This window comes from Pituophis catenifer, unplaced genomic scaffold, assembly GCF_029215685.1.
Source record: "Pituophis catenifer annectens isolate HBS135680 unplaced genomic scaffold, rPitCat1.0.hap2 SCAF_3, whole genome shotgun sequence".
Taxonomy (NCBI): Eukaryota; Metazoa; Chordata; class Lepidosauria; order Squamata; family Colubridae; genus Pituophis; species Pituophis catenifer.
Window position 1 is genome coordinate 124607489 of NW_027256883.1, and position 27111 is coordinate 124634599.

At 37.2% G+C, this 27111-nt stretch overlaps 1 protein-coding gene across 1 annotated transcript in view; it reads left to right on the forward strand.

The window, feature by feature from the left end:
* CAMSAP2 (calmodulin regulated spectrin associated protein family member 2) overlaps positions 1-27111 on the forward strand; it is an 81599-nt gene that overhangs the window by 36194 nt on the left and 18294 nt on the right. Inside the window, exons 3-9 of the mRNA XM_070939326.1 lie at positions 516-677; positions 2180-2263; positions 5336-5368; positions 8061-8202; positions 10596-10735; positions 23553-23646; positions 25134-25227. Of these exons, the coding sequence (XP_070795427.1) occupies positions 516-677; positions 2180-2263; positions 5336-5368; positions 8061-8202; positions 10596-10735; positions 23553-23646; positions 25134-25227 (749 nt within the window). The remainder of the gene's footprint in view (positions 1-515; positions 678-2179; positions 2264-5335; positions 5369-8060; positions 8203-10595; positions 10736-23552; positions 23647-25133; positions 25228-27111) is intronic.

Below are 27111 nucleotides of genomic sequence, written 5' to 3' on the forward strand. Positions count from 1 at the left end.
GGCAAGCAACCAGAGGAAATGGCGGGACCAGCTTCGCATGCGTGTAAGTAGTTGGTGGGGGGCTTATTTTGGGAAGGGTGACTTATTTTATCGCATGTGCTGAAAAGCCCGGTTGGGCTTATTATCCGGAGAAGTCTTAGTTTCAGGGAAACACGGTACTGAGAGTTGGGTCATTTAAGATTAATATGTATCTTTCAGATAAATAATTCTAAGATTATAAAATGGACACATGAGGACTTAAGTTTTAAAATTTCTATGAGAAATGAGAGCATATGAGAGGGCTAAGAAATACAGTACCTTTGTTTCTGAAAGAAAACATCTGTACAACATTAAATCATGGGAAATTTTCAGAAGTTGCTTATTCTGTTACATTGTTTAATTCCCATTTGATTCAATATTTTGTAAAACTTATTTATTTTGTACTCCAGTTGTCTGATTACTTTTGGAAATAAATACTTCTGGCTTCTTCTATGTTGGTATTCCATCTGCTAGTGAAAACATTATTATCTTTGCAGAGTGCTCATTTGGCTATGATTGACACCTTAATGATGGCATATACTGTAGAAATGATCAGTGTGGAAAAAGTTATTGCATGTGTACAGCAGTATTCTTCCTTCTTCCAAGCTACAGACCTACCCTATGACATAGAAGATGCTGTCATGTTCTGGATAAATAAGGTAAGCTTTTCATTTAACCATTACGGTGTTTTTAAAGGAAGGAAATAAACGATGCACTTACCTGACTGTTAATTTGACTCCTTTTTATCAGTCTTCTTTCAGTTTCTAACTGAACAAAAATAATGTCAACTAATGTATGCCTGTAGCTCAGTTTGCCAGATTTCTAAATACTGTACTCTTGGACAGTAATCTTTGATCATATTTCTTTGCAATATTTGAATGCTAACCTATAGCTTTAAACCAAAATTCAAAGCTGTATAAAGGGGGAAAGAAAGAGCTTTCACAAATATTACTGCTCATTTTCCTGATTTTGAAAATTATTCATTTCAGTCATTGTGATACTAACAAAATAAAGTTGTTAATAATCTATTGGCTATATCCCCAAAATACTTAGCTAGGATTTGTGTAGCCCAATTTTGTAGTTCCTGAATTTTCCCCAGGAACAAATCATGACCATTATTTCTTAAAACAAGCCTTAATGTGATGCTATGGTTTGAACACAGAATTAACAGGTATGTATGGCAGTCATAATGCACAATTGTTCTCAAGTTGCTGAGGTATTGAGGCAACTCAATAATGGTACCAATAAAAGAGAACAAGCAAGCTTAGAGAGCACCAAGGACCCCTTGATTCAATAATGCTTTCACTGTTGGAATTGGGAAGGCACTGGTGATATCACCTAGCAATCTCATCCTGCAGCTCTGAATGGTGCTATGCAGCTGTGCTTTAGCCAGCTGTGCTAAATGATAAGGTAAAACTTAGTGTATTGTACAAATAAATGAAAACAGCCTACCTAGCCTGCTTTCATTCTCTTTTCCATCTGTTGACAACTTGTTAGCAGATCCTAAATAAATTCAACTGTTGTGCAGATTCTGGTTTTATTATAGTCAAATTGACACTTGCTAAAGTACGTTATTTATTTCCTACCAAATCCTTAAGATGACATAAACAGCAAGTATGGAAATAAATTATTAAACAGGCATCTATTGATTTCATGAATCAGTGTGTTAGTGATCCAAGTTTCATACATGGGAAAACAGTGCATACATATTGCATGTTCTGCTATGGTGCAAAGACAATAATAAAAAGGCAGCATCTTCAGCTTTGTGCCCCCCAGATGTGTTGGAGTTCATCTCCCTTAATAATACAGCTGATGGAAATGCCAGCTAAGAATGAAAGGAGTAGAAGTCTTAACAATGACCAGATAGGAAAAAGTCTGTCTTAGAGTGTCTATGCAATTTCAGTGTCACTTCTAAGTATTGCTAAGCTCAGGTACTTTAAAGCTTTAAAGATTAAATCCATTTGGCCTCTTAAGATTCATTTATATACTGGAAAAAAACAAGAAAAGGAAGATTTGTATTGTAAACAATTTTTAAAACCTTGGCCGCCCTGCACTGTTTCAAAATTGCCCATAGTAGAATAATTATACTAAGTAGACTATTATTTATATCTCAGCAAGAAAGCAAAATTTATTTAAAGTCTAATTTTCTTTGCCCTTTTAGGCAAATGAACATTTAAAGGATATAATGGAACAGGAGCAAAAGCTGAAAGAGCAACATGGGGCAGAAACTCCAGGAGGTCAAAAGGTATGTGTGCAAAATGCACTAGTTAAGAAACATTCAGAGTAATTGCAACTAATGAGGGATTTCTCTTTTTAAAATATGTTCTAAGAGGCCATTAGTCAGTTTGATGTAGTAGTTAAGGTGCTGATTTAGAAACCAGGAGACTATGAGTTCTAGTCCCATTTCTAGTCTAAAATTGCATTTGAGACATGAAAGCTGGCGAGGTGACCTTGGGGCCAGACATTCTGCCTCTCAGCCCAACCCATCTTAAAGCATTGTTGTTGTGGAGATAGTAGGAGAAAGGAGTAGTATGTATGTTTGTAGCCTTGAATTATTTAGATAATTAATAAAGGCAGGATAAAAAAATAAATAAATGAATAAAAAATTCATTCATCATTTAGATCAAAGGTGTCAAACTTGCGTCCTGTGGGCCAGATACGTCACACACTGGCCATGCCCATGCCCGGTTTAGCGAAGGGGGGGGAAAGTTGCGATACATCATGTGACGACGCCATGATGATGTGGGTTTGACACCCCTGATTTAGATTTTTCTTACAGTAGCTTGTTTTAGAGGAAATTCAGAGACAATTTTTTGTTTTGGTGTATTAAACACTAAGAAATACAATATTAAATTGAATAATTTAAATCAATGTATTACAAGGTTTTGATGCCTCTATCGCTGTGTACTTTTTCAGCCAAAACTGTTTCCTTGCCACTTGCACAAATGGAGCTGCGCACACACTCACCAGCCCACTGCACATGCTCGCCCACCACTTCAGTGGCCCAGTTCTGAACAAGCCACAACTGGGGGTTGGGGATCCCGTGCATGCAGCATTATATAAAGTGAATTTAATTTTTAAAATCAGGTGAATGAACACCTTAAGGTGTTATAAATGAACACCTTAATAAGAGCAGAAATTTTTCTCCAAATGTATTGTGTCATTTAAAGAAGGACTTACTACTCTGTGTGTTTTATTTTGAAAATGTCATTGTGGGAAACACTGACATTTTAAACAATTGATTTCACTTTAATAAACAGAAGATTACTAATCTTCTTTGCATCAGTTTATGAATCCTTCCCTTCACATGAGTTGTAGTTAAACCATGAAGCTTCTGATTAACAATACCTTCTCATTTTATCTCACCAGGAATCATGTCTACTAGATATAGAATAAGCTAGGAGTTTTAGGATTTTGAACTGTGATTTACTATTCTAGCTTGCTCTAAATCTGATAACAATAGTTTCACTGATCAGATAAATCAAACAGGCTACACAGATCAGTTAAAGACACATATGTGTGTGTGTGTGTGTGTGATGGCTTAACAAGCCAAGACATGATCATTCAGGTATGATCATAACGTGGAACTATCCACGGTCCTTATAAATGCCAACAACTTCTCTTATCTCCCTTGCAGTTTCTTATATTATTTCTTGATAATAGTATGTCTTGGTTGGCTTATTCTACTGATTGTTATTTTAGTCACATCCCATATGTGCAGAGTGTCAGTCCTTTGTTCAGTCATGAATATAATTTTCAAATGTGAAATCTTTTGTTGATGTCCAGTAGTTGCTTAGCCTCATTCTCTCCCCCCGCACCCATTTCATTTCATTTTTCTTGGTGTTTGGCTAAACAAGCTCTACTTCTTTTACTTCCTTCCTGCATGCTAAATTGAGCCATTCCTAGCTATGCAACTGTCACAATTAGGTTCTGCATCAGTTTTGCTAAAATGGTTGACATATCTCGATAATTGCCCTGTCACTTCTAATGACTTTGGTCTCCCGTTTTGGCCCTTTTCTGCCCCAACCCCCAGAGTTTGTTTTCATTATGAAGAATGGAACGAAATTATTTGCTTCATTGAAGACTATAATTAATGACTCACAAGCAATCAGATTTAGGAACATTAATGAATTAAATTACTCCAGTTTATAGGTCCCTGCCCTCCTCCACTTCACTTCTCTGCTGTTATGCTTAGAGGATCACACTCTAGATTTAATCACCACAAGGAATTGAGTTTTTCTGCCCGCCCTCCCCGTTCTTCAGTCTAGAAAGAACTGTAGAGCTGTTATTTCTGCAGCATTTTAAAGACAGATGTTTTACCAAAAATGCACTTTAGTTTCAAGTAAGCATAACCTCTACATTGCCAATATTGGTGATTTTAATGAGATGTAGAAACATGTTAAGTCTTAAAATTGGATGGATGGATGGACGGATGGACGGATGGACAGACAGATTTTATGGCCCATTTTTATAGTTCAGAATAATAATTGTATGGAGTTGTATCAGGGATTGGGAGGTAATGCTTGTGAAGTGTTTTAATAGCATTTTATTCATTTTATTATTTATTTATTTATTTATTTATTGAGCTCATATGGTGCCAAATCCATTTGGACTCATGGAAAATTATCCCCCCCTCAATTAAAACCATTAAAATGTTTGTGGTAAAACGTAACAGTTCAAACCAATAACATCTCATGGTAAACAATGTAAACACTAGTGAACACTAATAGATCCACAGCAAATGGTAAAATGGCAAAGCCTCCAGACTAGCCTCTAACATCATAAATTAAATTAATCATTGTTAAATAAAGAGAGATTCATAGTAGAACCGCAATCCCATAAGACATAGTCCACAGCTACAATCTGGCACTTAACACCAAACCACTTTCATGGTTTCAAAGATGTACTTTCATTGCTCGTGGAAAAATGTAAAATAAAAAGTTTCCAAAGTTACAACTCCAACTTGGAAGCCCCAATGTAACTCATTTGAAGATTAAATTGTGTATTTGATTAGAATAATGGATTAAAAATTACTACTACTTTTTTGAGATAAAAGGTACTGTTTACGTGTATCAATTTATTTTTTCTGCTGCTGTGTGCTAAACTGACAAATAGTAACTTATTGTTTTCACATGGGTACTTTTAACAATGGTATTTGTAATAAATGAATGTGTATTTCAAGACAATTAAGTATAATTAATTTTTCATGAATCTGAAAATGGCTTAAGGAAAATGTAATGGTGGAATTGCTAAATTACAGTCAACATGTTCATGTTCTTCTTTGCCTGTTGCTTTTTCCTTGCTGCTTACCTTGAAGTCTCCTTCCAAATGGTTTTGGAAACTGGTTCCTGTAAGTTTGTCATGTCACTTTACTTTGATTCAGTAGTTTAATGTTGTATCAGTTGCTTTGCAATGTCATGATAGTCCAATCATGCATTTCATTTCTGCCTCTTTTCCCCACTCAATGCCTTTTAAGTAAGTCACACACCCTGCTCCAAAGGAGACAGCAGCTATAATTTAAGATATTCTGGAATAGTGTTAGTTCCATCACCCACCTATCCTCATTATAGTTCAAGCTGAGAGAGAGAGGGAGGGAGGGAAGGAAGGAGGGAGAGAGGGGGGATATATGATTACAATTGCTCATTTATTATATTTACTTTAAACACATAATTAAGCACATTTTCTACAACAAAAACTTTCACTTCTGAACAAACTTGGCAGTAGATCTATGATCATTTTATTTCTTTAATCCTAACATTGTGGTTTATACTATCAATTTTGAAAATGCAGAAATCTACACATTCGACACATTTATTTTACTAGGGAGGGGAAATTTTTTGGAGGGAGGATAAATTGTTCTAACAGGTCAGAAACATAAAAGTAGTTGTTATAAAAGATGAAATGCGGTGTTATTTTGGTATGTGTTTATTATGGGATACCCATATACACACTGAGACATATACAGAGAAGAATCCGTAGTATATACATTACACATACATATGCATCTTGAGTGTTTTGGGGGAAAAAATTGGAACACATAATATGAAACAAGTGGGAATGAAATATCTCTTTAAACAAGTTGTGAGTTTTTGCAGAGTGATGATAGGGTGACTCTGGTAGCCAGGAGTGTTGAAGGTGGACAGAGAGAAGCAATAGTATCTCCAAAACTTTATTTTCTGGAGAAGAGAGAAGGGAAGGAACCTAAGCTATGTGTAGTACATAGCTAGTAGGAAGGAGAGGACCCTGCCCAGATAGGGCCACCTGCTCATAGCCAGGAAGTGATCCCAGAACCCAACTTGTCCCTGTGGCAGCTAATGCTAAAATTCCTGTGTTTGGCTGCTTTTATTACCATCAGTTTCATTATTTATAGGAAGGTCACACATGTTTGTTATTTCAGGCAATCATAGCATCACAAACTTTGAGAACCTCTGTAAAAGTGAATATCATTATGTCCACAACAAATCCTTTCCTTAGAAAAAGAGGAGAAAGAAGAAATATTAAACATCATGTGTAATGCTCAATTATTGTGATGAATATACAAGATGGATGGATCTCCGTTGCTTATATGAATTATTTTCCCCCTTCTGTAATCTAAAATGGCTTAGGCATGTTTACGTTTCATTCATTACTTCTTACTCCAGTGTAAACAGAAGTAAACAAAAATGAAGTCTCTGAAGTAAAGAAAAACAAAGTTACAGGGTGATGGGCAGTTTAAAAAGTAGAACTGATATCTTGGAAGAAGAAACATAGGCTTCTTAGGAGAATTTAAAAGCATAATATGAAAAGGCTCAGAGCTTGGTACTACAAGAAAAATAAACTTATATAAATTATATATTAAATGATAGTTAATTAACACTTAATGTGAAACAAAAACACAGCTGGTGGGTTTGGAGCAATGTTTGATATGTTAACTTTCAGAATCCAAGGAGAGCTGGGATTCAAATTCAAATTTGCCCAAATGCATAAATTGTCATACTTCCAAAGAATAGTGGATAGTTGTCAAAAAACCAGACTCAGCTGGGAATATATAACTAAGAGCTGAAAGCCAGGAAAACCCCTGGCATACATTTCATAGTTATGACTCTTTCAAGTGCCTTAACAAATGCAGTTAATATTGTTTCAGAAAAGAAACAAATTCTGGCATGTTATGTTGAGAGTGACTGATTGACTGGTAGCCTAGTTAAACCATAATGTTAAACCATAGGCAGTGACTTAGAAAACACAGTGTCTACATTCCCAGATGATGCTAAAACAAAACTAAATTACATTATGATTTAATGTACTGCGAAATGTAAATTCTATTTCTGAGGTTACCATAACTGTGGCTCCTTCATACCAACCAAATCTGTTAACTATTGCTTGGAACTAGTTTGTTTAGTTCAGATTGAAATTAATCAACTGCAAAATACATGAAAGGGAAACTAAAGCTACACCATGCTTTTCAGCTCACTGGACAGAAAATACAAATATTGGAATATCATAAATTTAAGATATTTTCTTCCAAACTTCACAAACCAAAACTTTACCTTACCAAGGATTTCAATTTGTAATGGGTCCACTCAGGGCTAATTACTAATTCATCTTACTACAAATGACCTTAAAGCTGTTTTGTGCTGTAAAACGATGTAGCTGAAGTTGAGTTCTCAGATAAGGAAATAGGATTCATGCATTAATACTCATCCATAATGTGCTTTGTTTATGGCTTTATTCAAAATATAAAGCAAGCACTGTGGTTTGTAATCCATGGTGTGTGAGCCTAATCATAATCTGCCCCATTTTATATGCCATTGCTCATTTCTGTTGCTCTGATCTCTTAACTCCTTAAGTATGAATATTAATGGCCTAGAAAGATTGTGTGGGTGTTGAGAAACTTGATTAAAGACTGCACACCTCCGAATGGAACTGTTTAAATCTACATAAATTAAGAAAATGAGGTGTGGTTTGAAAAATTTGGATTTGTTACTTTGTTTGTAGATATTTAGTTAAAGAGTTTCCAGCATATCACTCTTTGTACAAATGTTTCTGGATGGTTTTCTTGATAGGCTCGATACCGGAAGGAACAGACTCTGCTTAAGCAGCTGCCCTGTGTTCCCTTGGTGGAAAATCTGCTGAAAGATGGCAGAGATGGATGTGCTTTAGCTGCTATGATCCATTTTTACTGTCCAGAGATTGTTAGATTAGAGGGTAAGTCTGCTTGATTACAATAAGCCTGTTAATCAGGCATTAGACTAGCCTGATTATTATTTTAATAATATTTTAACTGAATCTTTACTTATTTTTCCAATTTGTTCATTGATTTTAAGCCAGAGTTCATTGGCCCAGGCATAACAGAATTATAGTTTAATGCAAACCAGAATATTTGTGCTATCCTTGTTTGGCTTTAGTACAGAAGTTCCCAGCTTTATGAACTCTGTGGTTTTATGAAATTGGGAATAGGTGTCCTCACCAAACCAGTGTGGTTCAACTGAAAGTTTAACTATTTATTTAAATAAAATACACATTTAACTATTTTTTTTCTGTGAGATTTTTATTGTGGCAACATGTTTAATAAACTAACATTTGAAATTACCAGATATATTAAAAAATTGACTTTTATTTGAATGTGACAATAAATAATTGCTTAACAGAATGGCAACAAACTTTTCATGAGTCTCTGGCTTATAGCCCCCTGTCCCATTCCTTCGGCATGATTATTGCTGTTTTGAATTAATCCCAGCTTTACATTTTTCTTCAACTATGAAAGAAACAAATGAACTGCAAGCATGATTACTAAAGGTTTTTTTAAAAAATAGACAATATTAATAGCAGCTTAAAATCTGTATGTAAAAAAAACTCTGGAAGTACAATTATAGAAATAAAGCTGATTGCCTTTCACTATCTCATGGAGAAGATTTTATTTTATTTATTTATTTATTTTATTTGATTTCTATACCGCCCTACTCCCGAAGGACTCAGGGCGGTGCACAGCCAAATAATAAAACACATACATACAAAATTTAAAAGTAGGATAAAATCAAATTAAATAATTTTGGCCCCGACAAATTTAAAACCCCAAACTTTTAAAACCAATTTAAAATTGAATGTATAAAATACTAAAAGATATTTAAAAATTAAAAATCTTTTATAAAAGAGGGAGAAAATTAGGCCAGGCCCACCTGGTGAAATAGTAAGGTCTTTAAAGCGCGGCGGAAGATGCTTTAGATAAATGGCAAAAAGGCAAAAGGTTGCTTAGGAGTAAATAATTACTGCTAAGTGGGTTTTTGGTGGTCAAAAGTCAGCAATTTAACGAAATTAACATGTAAATGATTGCACAGCCCAAGTACACCACTCACTTTTCCTGCTTTCACAGAGACCTGTAAACAAATCAAAAAGGTAACTGTCTAATAGGGGTCAAGGATTATGATTAACTATCCAGACAAATTGACTTCAAACCAGATTTTGCTATTAGTTTAGAATCCCTTTTTAGATGTACTCACTTAACCCTAATGGTTGGTCACGCTATACAAAAGTATCCCTTTTCAGGTTTTAACTATTTATTTACTAAGAAGTGAAAGTGAATGGAAAACACATGGCGTTTTGGTATCTTGATTTGTGAAGTATGTTTTTAGTATTAGGTGCCATCATTCCAAAGTATTGGTATTTATTAATGTGTACTGAGTCAGTTTGGTATAGTTAAGGCACAGGCTATAAACTTTGAGTTTTAATTCCATTTTAAGCACATATTTATTTATTTATTATTTATTTTGTCAGATTTATATGCCGCCCTTCTCCTGTAGGACTTGGGGTGGCTCACAACAATAGAAAAACCCGACAATAAGTAAAAATTAAATAGTATTAAAACCAAATTAAAAATTCCCAAAATATCCAAATTAAAATCCGCGACAGATCAGGGAAGTTGGTGGAAGAGCCATGTCTTTAGGTCGGCATGGAAGGTGCGGAAGTCAGGGGCCATCCGGAGCTCAATGGGCAACCCATTCCAGAGGGTCGGTGCAGCCACAGAGGACGCCCTCATCCTGGGGACCGCCAGCCGACACTGTCTAGCTGAGGGGACCTGGAGGAGGGCAGCCCTATGTGAGCGCACTGGGTGGTGGGAGGCCAGTAGGAGGTGATCCTGCAATACCCAGCTTGGTGACCTTGAACCAGTCTCTTTCTCTCAACCCTAAGAAGAAGCAGGCAATGGCAAACCACTTTGAAAACTTTGTCAAGAAGTTTTAAAATTCTTGTCCAGGCAGTCACCAGGAGTCAAAAGCTGACTTGAAGGCAGCAAAAAACCCAAAAGTATGCCCTAATTCAACAAAATACAGTTCCATTGTTTTATTTTCTGTGTCTAGTTGTTTACAAAATCACTAATTTAAAGAAGGTTACCAAACTGTGAATTGGCATTGCTGTGAATAAAACCCTATATGAGGAGTCCTTGGTGCTCTCTGAGCTTGGTTGTTTTCTTGAAGATGTTTCATTACTCAAACTAGGTAACATCCTACATAGCATATTGGAAATGAATTATGGTTTTCAACTTGTTTCTGAATATTGGGTATTGTAGAGCCACTATCATTTTTCTCTCTCTCCATCATATATAGATATCTGTTTGAAGGAAACCATGTCGCTGGCTGATAGTTTGTACAATCTGCAATTGATCCAGGAATTTTGTCAGGAATACTTAAACCAATGTTGCCATTTTGCACTGGAAGATATGTTGTATGCTGCTTCTTCAGTAAAGGTAATACAAAACAAGATGGCTGTAGTAGTTGGTTTATTCTCTCCAAAGCTGTGTAAATACACTCAGGTCCTGCCACTGCTTTCCTTTGCTATTCCATAATTAAACCATATAACCTATATTTTAATTCATTTTCCAATAGTGATTTATTAATTGCATAAATTTTCACTCCTATACCAACTATACCAGGGCAGTCTATTTTCATCTAACCTCTTTTTCTAATATGTTTTCTTTTTCATGAATCCAAAAAAGGAGTTTTCTGTTTAATTGAAGGCAACACTATAATAGTATCAAGGTGACTGGAAATAACAAATACTTCTGGAATGGACTTGTCTATTTGCAGTCATGCATTGTAATAACCTTTAGATTTCCATTCCAAAAAGATGCTTAATCGCTTTAACTAAGGTTAAATTAAGATTAAGTTAAATAAGATTAAATCTGATGTACCTTTCCTGGGAACTGTGTCTCAGTGAACTATTATACACGGAGTTTGGGCTTATTTTCTGAATAAAGAAAATAATGTCTATCTGTTTAATCTGTGCTTGAAGGTGGAGTGTCTCTGGCATTTACTGTTGTATAAATTATTTTGTGAGGCTTTCAAATTAAAAAGTAAAGAGCTTTTCTGGCCTGGTTGAAATTTCACCACTGTTAATATTTCCTTAGGCTTGCACATTTAAACTAATGGGTGTTATCATATTAGCTTACTATAGTGAAGGTGTATGAGACATTTAAATTGCCAAATTAAAAATAAAGCAATATGCTATGAAAAGTGCTTTAATTCAAGCGAAATGAGGCATACATGTAAATAAAATATACAAATATAGCTAAATCCTAACTAATATATCTTGATAAATGAACTTGGTTTTCTCTAAATCTAATTAACATTAGGATATAAATATGACTGAATCTTGCTTAATATAACTTGATAAATTTTGTCTTTCTGCTCTGATTCTGAATTATAAAATGGTTTAGCCCTTTCGTTTAAGAGAAAACTCAATTGTAATGTCTTTCAACATTTTCAGAAACTTATTCCTCATATGTAAAATAAGCAGTAAACTAGTGTAGTCTAGTAGTTAAGGGACTGGCAAGGTTCAAGATGGAGATAGTCATGTTTACCTTCAGCCACAGAAACTTTCTGACTGACTAAACCAACCTCCCAAAGATTTATTTTTGTAGAGATGAAATACAGAAAAATCTTATCTGTAAACTGTCTTGAGTTTATAGAGAAAGAGCCAGGGCGACCAGATTTCCCCCCCCCCCCGAATTTTGAGAAGGAATCACTCAACTAGCATTGTGCCATGGAATCTTAGACTCCTGGCATCTCAGTTTAACTGATCCCAGGGAGATCACTTATTCTAATATTCTAAAATGGCTATTTTGTAATAATTCTGGCTTGTTAGTGAAGGCCACTAGAATGCCTAGCTAACTGAAAACCTTTTACTTTGGAATCACGGGTCGCTTATTTTAATGCTCAAAAGAAACTGAATTCAGTTGAATAGAATATGATATGCATGCATTTCAGTAGACATATAAGGTCATAACCTGCTTTTAAAATGTGAATAAACCTCCCTTGCATCCTGCTGCATCAGTACCTTTTTAAGCGCCTCTGCAGCTGCAATCTGCTGTAGCTGTTCTCTGTTTGTTGTTTTAAATTGCTTTTCCAATGAAGAATGTGCTGCTTGTTATATGATTTGGAACGTATCTGTGTGCGTCTTGCAGAGCACATGAGTCTCCTTTTGCAGTTTGATGTAGTGGATAATGTCTGTCCCAGGGGTGGGTTCTACTTACCTTTACTACCAGTTCGCAATGGGGCCGCGCACGCAGAAGCATTTTGATAACGTCGGTGGGTGGAGCCTCCCGCCGGTTTTACTACTGGTTCTATAGAACCGGTGCAAACCGGGAGCAACCCACCACTGGTCTGCCCTTTGATATGAGTTATAATGTGCTCCTACGTGATTTTAGCTTTTTTCCTTATGGCAACCGAAAACCAATTGCTTATTTAAATATATCTTTGAACCCCTTGATACTGTACTATGGTCTTCAAGCAAGTGTGGGCAGAATAAACCATTAGTCTTTGTAATCAGTTTAGTGCAGAATCAAGGTTTAAAGATTAGAAAAAACAAGATTTTGAATACATGCTAGTAAAACCATCAAACTGTTAACAATAAGACTCAGCAATAGCTTTATGGCTGTGAATCTTTTTCGAGATTTATAAAAGGTGGGGAGGACAAGAGGGTTAAAAGTGGTAACATAAACAGTTGATAAGGGGAGGAAAGCAGTGATGAAATCCAAGAATTCTCCCTACCGGTTCTGTGGGCGTGGCTTGGGGTGGTATAGCTTGATGGTCATGTGACCAGGTGGGCGTGGCCAACTTGACATCATCCACATCACTCACTGTTAGAGCCAGGAGCTGCACATTCTGAAGCACCTTCTGCCCTTCTGAAGCCCCCAACGCTTTGAGTTTCCCTCCGCCATCTGGCTTGACTGCCCAAGCGAACCTTGGAGCCTTCTCTTGCCCTGCTCTCCATCCCAGAGGGCCACACACCCACTTCTGCCAATCCTCTGTACAAACTGCCCACACCCATTTCTGCAAAGGCAGAAGCCCCCCCCCCCTTGCAGGGTAATCCAAAGAGGGGAGGGGGGTGCTGCAGAAAAGGACGCCTTCCATCCGGGCCTGCGTGCCTCCCGTGCCGGGTCCGTGGGGCTTGGGGCTCTGAAGCAGTCCACTGGCTTCCCACCCAGCCACCTGCCTGCTCTCTTTGCAGATCAGCCAGGCCAACCGCCGGCGTCACTCCAGGAACTCAGCCTGTGGAGTCCGGCATTCCGGGGGAAGGAGACTCAGCCACGGCGCTGTTCCTGCTGGTGAAGAAGTGGGGCAAGAGGCACGGAAGTTGTTGGTGGCCGGCTGGGTGGCAGAGGGTCAGCCTGGCTGTGCCACTGTGGAGCCTGTGGTGCTTTCCCTTCGGCCTGGGCAGCAGCACTTACCCAGGCAAGCCACTGCGAGTAGCCCTTCATCTTGGCGAAGACCATGTTGCCGCACTTGTAGTCGCGCGGCCGGCCAGAGCGGAACATGGCATGATACAGCCCCTGCCAAGGCTGCCCTGGCCAAGCAATCACCATGCCTCCCCAGCAACAGGCATGCGAGAGCCATCTCCGTGGGCTGCGTTCGGAAGGCTGCGGTCAGAGAGTAGTCTGCTAGCTCCCTTCCCCACGGCCTATGGCCCCGACATGCTTGCCTGCATTACCCGCGGCCTTCTGCTTGCCTGCCTTTGCAAGCTGGCCACAGGGACACCAGGAAGGCCATGTGGAAGACAGGGAAGCATGGCACGGCTGTGGGCCGAGCAGAGAGTGGGCGGGGCAGGGCGAGCAAGCAGCAACTGGGGGACTGGTTCAGGGACGTGGCCAGCCAGCAGTCACTACCAGTCTGGCGACCCAGGCTAAATGTCCGCTACCGCTTCTCCTGAACTGGTCCGAACCGGTAGGATTTCACCCCTGGGGGAAACACCATAAAAGAGATGGTGTATTGGGTCTATCTGTTCTTTTATGTGCTTTGGGTGATTCCTTAGGGATAGGACTATCAGACTGCTACTAGCTGCAGATAAATTTAGAAAGCTCTATTAACTAATTGGCCATCTGAATTATTTAGTCCAAACCTGGTAGCCCTAATCAACAAGGAATTTGTAGTATGGAATGTTGTGGAAAAGCCTTGTTTCCTTGAATGAAACTAGATTTTTGCCATTTTTAGTGGGATTGATCAAAATATCAAGGTTATGAAAAAAGATTGAATTCCCACAGGGCAATTTTTTAAAAAAAAAAATCAAAAGTTTTGGAAAATAAATACAATCTTCAAGTATTTTTTGAATTAAGAATTGTTAGGCTACATTCTTTTAAAACTATGCTTTTCAATATAGTTTCATTTTTCTCACCATGTACATTTATATATCCGAACTAAATCTAGTGTGTCATATAATATAGATGGGTATGTGGGCATATGCATATTTGTTTGTTTGTTTGTTTTTTATATTTTTGTCATGTTTATATATGTATATTGGAGATAGTGACCCATTAAGAGCTGTATGCAACAAAATTTCATTTTAATGTATGATGATTAGTGTACATTTAAAGTGATAATAAAGTTATTCTAGGTTCTATGTTATTGATAAATCAAACTAGACATTTATTAGGAACAGTTTGGGAAGCTTCCATATAAATAAATTTCAGTTTTTCTGCTTCATCATTTGAAAACTTCATTCCTTAATAGATCTATACATGGTATTTAATTAGACACAATAAAGCTTCCTAGTCTTTTTGGCTTTCTATTATATACTATAAAGTAGGTCATGCTCATTTATTGAAGGTTAATTACTTGCAAAGGGAGGAAGCAACTGATAATTTTCCAACCTCTTCTTTGTGACACATGCCCTGCATAATAACCTGAGTTCATCTATGCATCAGCTTTCTCTAAAATATTAATGTTGAAAGAACCCTATTTAAAATCCTCTCTACTAAAAAGCTAGTCAGCCAGAATTGTCAGTTCTAGTCATCACGCTTCACTCAACACTGAGACAAAACAGCCACACCTGTAGGCTTTTAAAAGATTACCATTTTTAAAAAATTAATGCTAAAGCTGCTTCCATGTTACACCTTGTGTCCATGAACTACTATTTGCTTTCTTAAAGATAACAAATGATTGCAATGCCAAATTGGATTGTAGGAAAAGAGACCACACATGTCATGGTATGCCTTCTCTTTAAAGGTATATCTCTCAAAGGATCACCATTCCCATGTTGTTGAGCTGTGAAAATGATGTCTCAAATGTATCTGCAACAAAAAAAAAGCATTTATAAGAAAGAAAATCCAGGTGTTTGGCTGCCCTTGTGATATTTTAGGGCAAACACAGAAAACCTCAGGCCCATAGTGTTGTCCCGTTAAAGCATCCACGTAGGTCATTTTTCCCTCTTGGAAATAAAAGAATAACCATGTGATGGAGAAAGGAGATTGGTTCTTCCGTGACTAGATTGATCCTTGAAATGAAAATGACATGTATATAAAAGTTTGACATGCAAAAAGACATGTATGTGAAAGTATTTTTTTTGTAAGAAGGTTCGTGTTGTACATATGTTTGCCACAGTGCCTTATATATTAAGATGACATTCAAAGAAGCAGGACACAGCTTCACCTCAAAATGTTCTTCACCTGTGTCTTAAGCAGAATTCATCATTATCCAGAATAGTTTGGGTACCATTCTCCAAGTCTTCTGAATCACCAATCCAAAATGTTACCATCATACCTGAAATAAATATCAGTCTATTGGGGGGTTTTTTTGTCTAGTTTTACTGACTGCAAGTAATATGTACTTAATATTTCCATCAAGATATCTGAATATTTCTGAAATAAATCAAGGCTCTGGTTAATTTTACAGGCAGCCCTTGATTTATGACTATTCATTTAGCAATTGTTCAAGGTTACAACAGTGCTGAAAAAAGTGACTGGTCCTCACCCTTATGATCATGACAGCATCCTTGCAGTCTTGTGATCATAATCTGGATGCTTGGCTACTGGTTCATGTTGACATTGGTTGTAGCATCCTAGGGAATCTCATGATTGCCATTTACAGCCTTCCCGGCTGACTTGTGACAAGCCAAGTCACTAGAGGAAGTTGGATTCACTTAAGGATTGCAGCAAAAAAGTCATCAACTCGCATAATGCCACACTTAACTACCATACTTCTTAAGAACAAATTTTCCAGTCCCAGTTATGGCTATAAATCAAGGACTACCTGTATTTAGTATTTTCAGGAATGGGACAGAATCCTATAACACAGTTAAGTATAAAGCACAAAATAAAATATTTCCAACACCAGATAGTCTCCATGCAGTCATCTGTTTCCAGTAGTGCTATTATGGTATAGTGTAAGGGGCTTGTTTTTCCACAGTGCTCAATCTTTTTTTTCTGAACTAAGAGAATTACATCAGTATCTCTCAGTATTGTCATGGAATAAAGGAATTGTTATTTTCTTCAGTGCCGGTGATGTCATTTTGAGTGAAGTAACAGACTTTCAAAAGTAATAGCAATAACAAAAGTTAGAACATATTTACAAAGGAAATCTAAAAGCTTGTTTAAAGAAATGCTAAATGGTTTTGAAATGTGATTAAAATATTAAGCCTAGACTATTTTTTAGCTATAAATAACTGGTCTTCTTAGTAAATAATATGGATAGGACTTCTGAAGCAGCCCTCCTACCCCCATCCTTACATCACAAGCTGCTTTTAAAATGAATGGTTTTCAATATGATATCGCTATAAACAAATTGGAGATTCTGTTGGGTTTATGCAAGCATCTTGGGTGAGATTAAACAATAATTGGAGTCTTTGTCTATTATATAAAACATGTTCAATATAATGCATTTTTAGCAAAGAAAAAAAACTAATCCTTTTTTCCCCTTGAATGGTAAAATTTCATGATATTTCCATTCACTTTCAATATTGTGCTGAATATAAAGGCAATACATTTTTTCCTCTTCCAATGCTATTTGAAGGTTGATAACTATGGCAACTGGATGCTTGTTTTCAGCTAAGGGAGACACTCACTGCATGTGAATGATCATGTTGCTGCTTAGTCACTCTTTCCTCTTCGTTTCTCCCTTGATAAAAACCATTACTAAATTAGGAAATCCTTAATCATGATTTTCTTTTACTTGAATTGGAAATCATCATTATCAGTTTTGGAATATACTGGGCTCCTAAGCATTAATTTGAAGTTGGCTTAAGATACCAGGAAGCTGGGGGCGGTGTTTCTCCCTAAATTGGATGAAATAGAAAACACTGACTGAGTTCACCATTACAGTAAACCATAATATGGTTTCTTTTCGACATTATGATGAATGAATGCACTCATTGCAGCTTGTCATTATGTGCAAACTAGGCCATTGTGGTTTCTCCAGCAAACCCATTACAACATTAAAGCATAACACTATATGAACATTGACAGTAGTAAATCTGAAACACCTATGTAGTACTCTGTTAGGTCATAAAGATAAACACGAATAAATAAGTCTGTGCAAAGGCCTCATTTAGAATTTAGCTTATTAAGCCCTATAAAGAATTCTTAGACTTTACCTTATGAAGTCCTATATAGAATTATCAGAGCTAAGCCAATGATTTTTTTCAGTGCTGAACAGTATGTGTAATTATCAGGTTATTATCATAGGCGTCCTGAATATGTGTTAAGACATGCATGTATTCTCAAATTGCTGGGATGCAGGCAAAAATATGTGGCTTGGAAGGTAATCTCATGATTAGAGAGCCTAGCCTGCATAGATAACCTTGAACATGATTGGATAAAACCTGGCTTTATTTGTGTTTATAACAGACTAACCAAAATATGCCAAAACATACCAGTATTGTCCATCCCTTTATGATGGAGTGCTGTATGTGACACAAATACAACCAGAGGTAGTATTCAGCAGGTTCTGACCAGTTCTGTAGAACCGGTAGCGGAAATTTTGAGTAGTTCGGAGAACCGGTAAATACCTCTGACTGGCCCCGCCCCCATCTATTCTCTGCCTCCCAAGTCCCAGTGTCAAGTTTCGAGGTCATCTCAAATAAATTGCATTTCAAACAAAGTCTTTGAAGAAAAACTCCTATTTATTAAGCACGACATTCTAAACCCAACTCCAATCGAAGCCAACACTGACTTCCAGCCCCAAAACCCTCCCTTTCCGTTCCCCACTCCCCTGTACTCATTGGCCATCTTCCAAGTCATTCTACCCCTAATCTACTCCAGCTCAAAGGAATTTCCCCCCTCCCATCCCATCTCCTAGGGGATATTATCTCCAGGGAAAATAAGTAGGTGAAAAGTCAAACGTCCCTTTCCAGACGCCTTCGCTTCTCCTTCTTATGTCAGCACTAGAGTAAATTCAGGTTGAGGTGCTGACACCCAGCTGATCGGGAAGAAATGGGGATTTTGCAGTAACCTTTCCCTGGAGTGGGAAGGGAATGGAGATTTTACAGTATCCTTACCCTGCCATGCCCACCAAGCCATGCCCACAGAACCAGTAGTAAAAAAATTTGAATCCCACCACTGAGTACAACTATGACTGGTAACCTAGTCTATACCTTCTCTGAGTTACTACGAAGACATATATAACCAAAACTGCGATGCAAGGGTGAGGTGTGTGTGTGTGTGAATATCTATGAGGCCATCTGGTGACAACCATGAAATAAAATATGAAAGATTGCAGCTGGAAATGTAGGAGTAAAGTACAGTGAAATAATGAAAGACATGAAAGAAAATAGATACGGTGTGGGTCTGTGAAACTAGGAGAAAGGGGAAAATATCTGAATAAAAATGGTCTGATCTTGTTGAGTGGAGTTGTTGGATACTAGCATGGAAATGCAAATATAAAATTAGTTATGAATGGAAGAACTAAGTTATATGTCAGGCAGTAAGAACCAGGGTCATGTAGGTTGTTGATGGTAGTTGTATGTTGCATTTCACTATCACAGATGACTTTTTCTATATAGCAGTCCATAGAAAAAATATATAGTAAATATATATAAAAGATAACATGAACAGATAAGGAGAAATAGGATGAGAGTATGGAAGAAGTAATTGCATTATTAAACACCCAAGAATGAATGAGCATGGTGACTATTTGGTAAGCATCTGTTAAGAAAAAGATGTATTCGTTTCAACTTTATAGTTTAATACACAAGGCATGAAATTAATATAAATCCTAATATATCATTATTTAATTTATATGATGAATGAGAAGAGTGCAAAGATGATTTTATGTTTAGATAAAATGCAAAAGACTTATACATCTGAAGACAAATCAGACTATTTAATAAATGCTCCAAAGTGCCCTATTTCTCATCACATTACAGAATTCTTGCAGGCGAATTCCCGTAGTTTCCATTATTGCATCTAAATACTCTCATTTATTGTTAAGCTCTTTTTTCCTTTCCTTACACCCTGACCTGCATATTGATGAAAAGCAACAGGGTTGATATATGTGGTATAACCTATTATTTATGTCAGGAATGAATCTTAGGGAAACAGAAGGACAGAAAAGCAGTTAAAGAAATGAAGATAAATGTATATTGATTGTAGAAAAAGGAAATACTAGTTCTGTGTGAAAAAGTATTCAAAAATAGATTCATCTCCAAATAGGATGTAGAGAATGTTAGGAAAGAACAAAGTGCTTGAGAAATATGGGAATTATACTAAGAAGAATGAAAAGACAGGTGGAATGAGACTGTGAAAAATGCGTATAAGAGAATATTGAAAAAATTAGGAAGATAGAAAGATATTGTATAAGGTATAGAGAGACAAGTAGTTTCGGAGAATATAGGAGAGCTCTTCAAGGAACTTCTGATAAAGTTAATGTAAAAAATAAGAGTGAGGTATTGTGAAAATGCTGAAAATTATAGGGTATCTATGTGTCCCTGGAAAAATGCTAAATAGGTGAGGCTTGCTTATCTAATGTCTGTGCAGTTCGTTTAATGTTTCCACGAAGGCTGCATCTGGCCATGCCTGACATTTGGAAGAAAAGTATTATGAGTGTGGATTGATTATAAAACTCAGTGACCAATATGAAAAAAGTGCATTGAAAATAAAGAATGACTTATTTTCAAAACAGGACAGGACAGGACAGAACAGGACAGGATAGGATAGGATAGGATAGGATGGGACAGAGTTAGAAGGGACCTTGAAGGTCTTCTAGTCCAACCCCCTGCTTAGGCAGGAAACCCTACACCATTTCAGACAACTGGTTATCTAACATCATCTTAAAAACTTCCAGTGTTGGAGCATTCACAACTTCTGGAGGCAAGTCGTTCCACTGATTAATTGTTCTAACTGTCAGAAAATTTCTCCTTAGTTCTAAGTTGCTTCTCTCCTTGATTAGTTTCCACCCATTGCTTCTTGTTCTACCCTCAGGTGCTTTGGAGAATAACTTGACTCCCCCTTCTTTGTGGCAGCCCCCGAGATATTGGAACACTACTATCAAGTCTCCCCTAGTTCTTCTTTTCATTAAACTAGACATACCCAGTTCCTGCAACCGTTCTTCATATGTTTTAGCCTCCAGTCTCCTAATCATCTTTGTTACTCTTCTCTGCACTCTTTCTAGTCTAAACATCTTTTTTAAAATATATGAAGGAAAAGTGAATGGGATCAAGCGAAAGGGGAAGGCCAAGAAAACTATAGTTTGAGTCAGTGAGATCTTCCTAAAGAAAGAGATTTTAAAAACTATGAAGCAAGTACATAGTTATTATAAAGTAGGAATGGCTTGCAAGAACATAAAGCTATGGAAACGTTCAGTAAATAGATTCCATTTTTCTTCCTTATTTGTGACTTTAATTTTTTTAGCCTTACTATTTCTTATTTCCTTTCTGTGTTTTGATTGACATTGTTTATCATGAAAGGGAATGGTAGGATAGGTGTTATGATTCAGTAATATGAATCTGTATGTGGGAATTTTTTATCCTGTGGTGATATGTGCAAACTCAGGAAAGTAAAACTAATTATTAAAAAACCATCATCATCATGTCTAGCACCTACAGCAAACATTAATCTAGTGCCATAAGTGGAAGGAGAGTTATCTCTAAAACTTTAGGGAAACTTAATTATAGTTTCATGTGGTTTGAAAAATATGAATATACAGAATATATAAACTGGGAAGTGATCTCTCCTCTTTCATTCTGATTTCTGGTAATTGTTCTTGAACAAAATTTGGTCTGGTTACTATCTCAGTACTGATACCACTAACTTTGTTAGCTTAATGTGGGCTAATGATTGATCTAGACAAGCTTACTCAAAAGGGTCTTCTAGGAAAGGACACTGAAGTGTCCCAGCAACAGGACTTAATATGCAATAAAAGAATGAGGCAAATGTCCAGTTAAGAAGAATATGCAGATTCACAGGAACTTTGTGTGATAGTCCTTGGTCAACAATGGCAATTGGGCCTGGGATTTCTGTCGCTAAGTGTCACAATAATAAAAGTAAGATGTCACATGACTACGCTACTTAGCAATGGCACTTCCGGTCACAGTTAAGCAAATCTTGTGCTTTCATTAAGGATGACATCACACCATTTGCAACCTCTTGCTAGCTTCCCCATTGAGTTTGCTTGTAGGAAGCCTAGCAAATAAGGTTGCTAATCAACTCACCTGATCGTGGGATGCTATAACATCATAATTGCAAGATGTTCATGATCTTGTGATTGTAGGAATGCTGTGCCAGCCAGAATTTTAAGGACTGGTTATAAATACCATTTGTTCAGCAACATCATAATTTCAAATTGTTACTGTATGAGTGACTATTAAGTGAAGATCACGTGTAGATGCATTTAATTCTTCAGTGGTGTTTTCTCAGTCCTCCTTCAGTTAGCTGCCTTCTAACTGATTTTCACTCTGCTTTTGCCTATGCAAAACAGCTCTGAATATTTTTGTTGGCACTTTCTTAGCATTGTATGCATAAGTAGGGAGGGAGGGAGGGAGGGAGGGAGGGAGAGAGAGAGAGAGAGAGAGAGAGAGAGAGAGAGAGAGAGAGAGAGAGAGAGAGAGGTTAGCTTAACCTGACAGATTCATGTGATATTTGCCAAGTGATGTTTTGCTCTACTTTTATCACTGCTTTGTGAGCATAAGCATATCCATTTATCTGGGTGATAAAAGTAATAATCAGAAGTTATTTTGCAGGGCTGCATATGTTTCAAAAATGATTCAGAAGTGCTTTCAATTCAGCATGATCAGAACATCTTTATGCTGCTCAGTAGAACAGCTGATCTTCTTTCAGGCTTTTCCAGAAACTTGATAAAATATACAGCTGTTTTAAGGAACTGAGTCATAATTTGATTCTTTTTCAGTTATGATTCTTTTTAGGCTCACCAGAAAGCCTGTAAAAAGTCAGGCTGCTTTACTGAAAAGCAGAGAAGTGTTTGTAAAAGGTTTGAATTATTTCTTCCAAATGTATGTTGAGGATACACACCCCTCTTGTAGTGTGGCCACAACCTGAAATGTGGCTGTGATTCAAGGTTCAAAACAAGTGAGTAAATTGTATATAGTGGCTTTCGAAATCTCTGCATTCCTGACACAGCAAAGGGAATCAATTCATAGATAATTTAAATAGTCTGTTTTCAATGAAGGCAAACTTCCATAAATTCATGTGAACAGGAATGTAATTTTTTATGGATTTTTTCCTTCAGCAATTCTTTTTTCCCTGTGGAAAATCTGACCCTGGATTTCAGACTTTGCAACAAAACTGATCCCATCATTCTCTTTTGCTTACTGTTGTTGCTCTTTTGATTAAAACCGTTGCCCAGTCTAGAACTCTGGAATCAGGAAGAAATGCCTGGATAATTACAGATTAAGTTAAGGATTATGGGGATTTTGTATTAAATAGCTTCATCATTGCCAATGTGCGCAAATACTGACATTTCTTTTTGTTCGCTTCTTCTGTTCTGCTAATAGGTTTAACTGAAGGTTATACAACGTGCTGCACTTCAGATGCTTTGAACTTCAACTCTCATTAACTTCATCCAGTATGGGATTAAGGAAATCTTGTGTTGGCTGGGGAATTCTGGGAGTTGAAGTCCACACATCTGAAAGTTGTTGAGGCTGAGAAACAGTACTCTAAAATAATCTGAATGGTAACAGATGGTTTATTTCTGATTTAAAGTTTGCCATTGTAGTTATCATGTCAAATGTGTAACACCTTTTACTCCAAACCTCAATATTAACTTATAATGGTGGAGAACCTAGACTCCATGAATTCTTTTCTTCAGAACTTACATATTAACACTAGTATCTTTTATTTACAGAGTAATTATTTAGTGTTCATGGCAGAGCTGTTCTGGTGGTTTGAAGTGGTGAAGCCATCATTTGTCCAGCCTCGAGTTGTAGGTCATCCTCAAGGTGATTATTATTATTATTATTTAGTTCCTGTGATCTTCTGTTCAGCATCTGTTGTTTAACATGGAACATACAGTATTTCTGAAGTGGTGAATTATAGAAGCCTACACTGTTCAAGGCATAGGAAAATAACTTATTGAAGTCCTGCTTTTATTTTATGACAAACAAGAGATTCTGTGGTAGATCATGTGTTCTTCAAGCAGAAGATTCTAGGTTGAATCCTGGCACCTCTCATTCCCTACCCACATTGTTGTCTTTTTAAGGAGTCAGTAAGGCTTTATATGAATTGAAGCAGGAGTACTACCAAGGCAGACAGTAATAGATTATGTAGAACAATAATGTAACTTAGTAAAGAAAGCTTTGTGAGTGCATCTCATCATGTCATCTCATCATGTCTTGGCTCATGCAACTTCAGTGCTTTAAGGGACAATGCTGTCCCTTTGCATCCAGATCTCTGTACCGCCCTATGATTTATATTATGTCCTTCAAGTAACTGAACTTCAAGTAAAAGCATTCAAATAACTCTTGTTATTTGAACAAGCATTTCTCCTGCTTGGTTTCAGGATTTGCTTGTTTGTGAACTACATTACTTCAGTTCACACAATTAAGCTGTCAATCCATGATGCAACAGGGAGTTGTATTTCCTCTCATTATAGAACCTAATCCCGATTTGTACTGAGAAGGAATACTTGGCACAACATCAACCAGGCAGCTTCCATGCCTAAGAGAATAGTACAACCTGAGTTTTCCCACTCATAACCCATCATCTTAACTACCTAAGACAAATTCCTTGTGTGTCCAATCACACTTGGCCAATAAAGAATTCTGTTCTGTTCTGTTCTGTTCTATTGTATTGTATTCTATTCTATTCTATTCTGTTCTGTTCTGTTCTGTTCTGTTCTGTTCTATTCTATTCTATTCTATTCTATTCTATTCTATTCTATTCTACTCTACTCTACTCTACTCTACTCTACTCTACTCTACTCTACTCTATTCTATTCTATTCTATTCTATTCTATTCTATTCTATTCTAATTCTTTACCATACTTGTCCCCTTGGATAGCAATTAACTGCATGTCTGTTTGACTGACAGAAACATGGATGGAAAGAGTGGACCCTATTAGCAGATTTTCTATCAACTAGCTGATCATCCTTCATTGTCAGGAAAAAGTTTCAATATCCAAATGTAGGATAAGGTTAGGATGTACTTAACATTCTAGCAAGTTAACTTGTAATGTGGAGCAAATTTTGCAGGTCTATCCATTTCTGTACCTTAATGGTTTAATACAGAGCTCACAATTGAAAAAAGGTTGCTAATCTCACTTCAACATCAATATTTTCATGAGCTCCTAAATGTAATTGATAACAAAGTGAGATAGACAGCTAAATGAGATGAGGTCCCTAACAGGTACATGCTGGACCACTTGAAGTTTTGTCTATGTCTTCATTTCTACAACTTTAAATGTGTGAAATATTTATCTTCTGTGCAGCTGAACCTCCAAAGGAAGCATCTTCTGTTCCTCCTACAAATGCCAATCAAAGAAGTTACCCAGGTGTTTTGCATGATTCCGATCTGATAACCAGGTATCAGTCTAGTTGAGCATGTCTCTCAATCTTTTTCTTCCCCTATTTTCCTTTTCCCTTCTCTCAATGAACTGTGCAAAATATATGCTTTGTTCTTTGGAGTATCATAGAAAAGGCAATGAATCTTGCCATGCTCTCTCATTGATGTGGAGAAGGCCTTTGTATGTTAAAAAAAAGTAAGGTGCCAGAACTAAAGATATGCAAAATTCTGGTGTCCTCCCCTCGACATATTAAGGAGATAACACATAAATGCATATGCCTTAGGATATACGGTATATCAATCATTAAAATGCCAGAACAGAAGATGGCTATATCATCTAGGACAGGGGTCAGCAACCTGTGGCTCTGGAGCCGCATGTGACTCTTTCATCCCCTTGTTGCGGCTCCCTGTTGCTCAAAATATACGTCGCCAACCGCCAATGTGCAACTCCCGCCGGCATGCTATTTACTGAACTTTTCAACTCCGGGTAGGCCAGCCATGGATAAATCCAAGAAAAGAAAAGTTTCAGAAGAAAACAGAATGTTTAATTCAACTACATATGCTACTTTTGTGGCTGCTCAGGAAATAGTCAGGCACAGGAAGGGTTTTGTGGCTCCTGTTTTTTTCTTTTCCTTGGGAAATGGGTCCAAATGGCTCTTTGAGTGTTTAAGATTGCCGACCTCTGACCTAGGAGCTGACCTGCTGCTGTCTTGTAAATAATACTTTATTAAGCTTCTGAACAAAGTCCAAGGGTTTCCAAGGTTCACTTTCAAAAATAGTGATTTATTGACTTTCAGTGTCATTCCAATGCTGCTTAGTTATTCTACAGAATTTATTCTAGCTGAAGTGTTCCTTCTAGAATACGAAAAGCTTATTAATATATCTGATGATCTTATTTTTTTATCATCAGTAGAAGTTAATTTTATATATTTTGGGGAACTAAATTGTTACAGTTGCAAGAAAAAGTATGTGAACCCCTTGGGATTACGTGGAGTTTTGCATGAATTGGTCATAAAATGTGCTCTGAACTTCATCTAAGTCACAACAATAGAAAAACACAGTCTGCTTAAAATAATACTACACAAACATTAGATGTTGCCATGGTTTAATTGAACATAACATGTAAACATTCACAGTGCAGGGAGGAAAAAGTATGTGAACCTTTGGACTTAATAACTGGTTGACCCTCCTTTGGCAGCAATAACCTCAACCAAACGTTTCCTGTAGTTGCAGATCAGACCTGCACAACTATCTGGAATAATTTTGGACCACTCCTGTTCACAAAACTGTTTCAGTGTAGCAATATTCTTGGGATGTCTGGTGTGAATCGCTCTCTTAAGGTCATGCCACAGCATTTCAATCAGATTGAGGTCAGGACTCTGACTGGGCCACTCCAGAAGGCGTATTTTGTGCTGTTGAAGCCATTTTTTTATTGAATTACTTGTATGCTTTGGGTCATTGTCCTGTTGCATCACCCATCCTCTGCGGAGCTTCAGTTGGCGGACAGATGGTCGTACGTTTTCCTGCAAAATGTCTTGATAAACTCTGGAATTCATTTTCCCATCAATGACAACAATCTGTCCAGGCCCTGAGGCAGCAAAGCAGCCCCAAACCATGATGCTCCCTCCGCCATGTTTTACAGTGGGGATGAGGTTTTGATGTTGGTGTGCTGTGCCTTATTTTCTCCACACATAGTGTTGTGTGTTCTTCCCAAACAACTCAATTTTGGTTTCATCTGTCCACAGTATATTTTGCCAGTAGTGCTGTAGAACATCCAGGTGCTCTTTTGCAAACTTCAAACGTGCTGCAACATTTTTTTTGGACAGCAATGGCTTCTTCCATGGTGTCCTCCCATGTACTCCATTCTTGTTTAATGTTTTCCTTATTGTAGATGTGTCAACAAA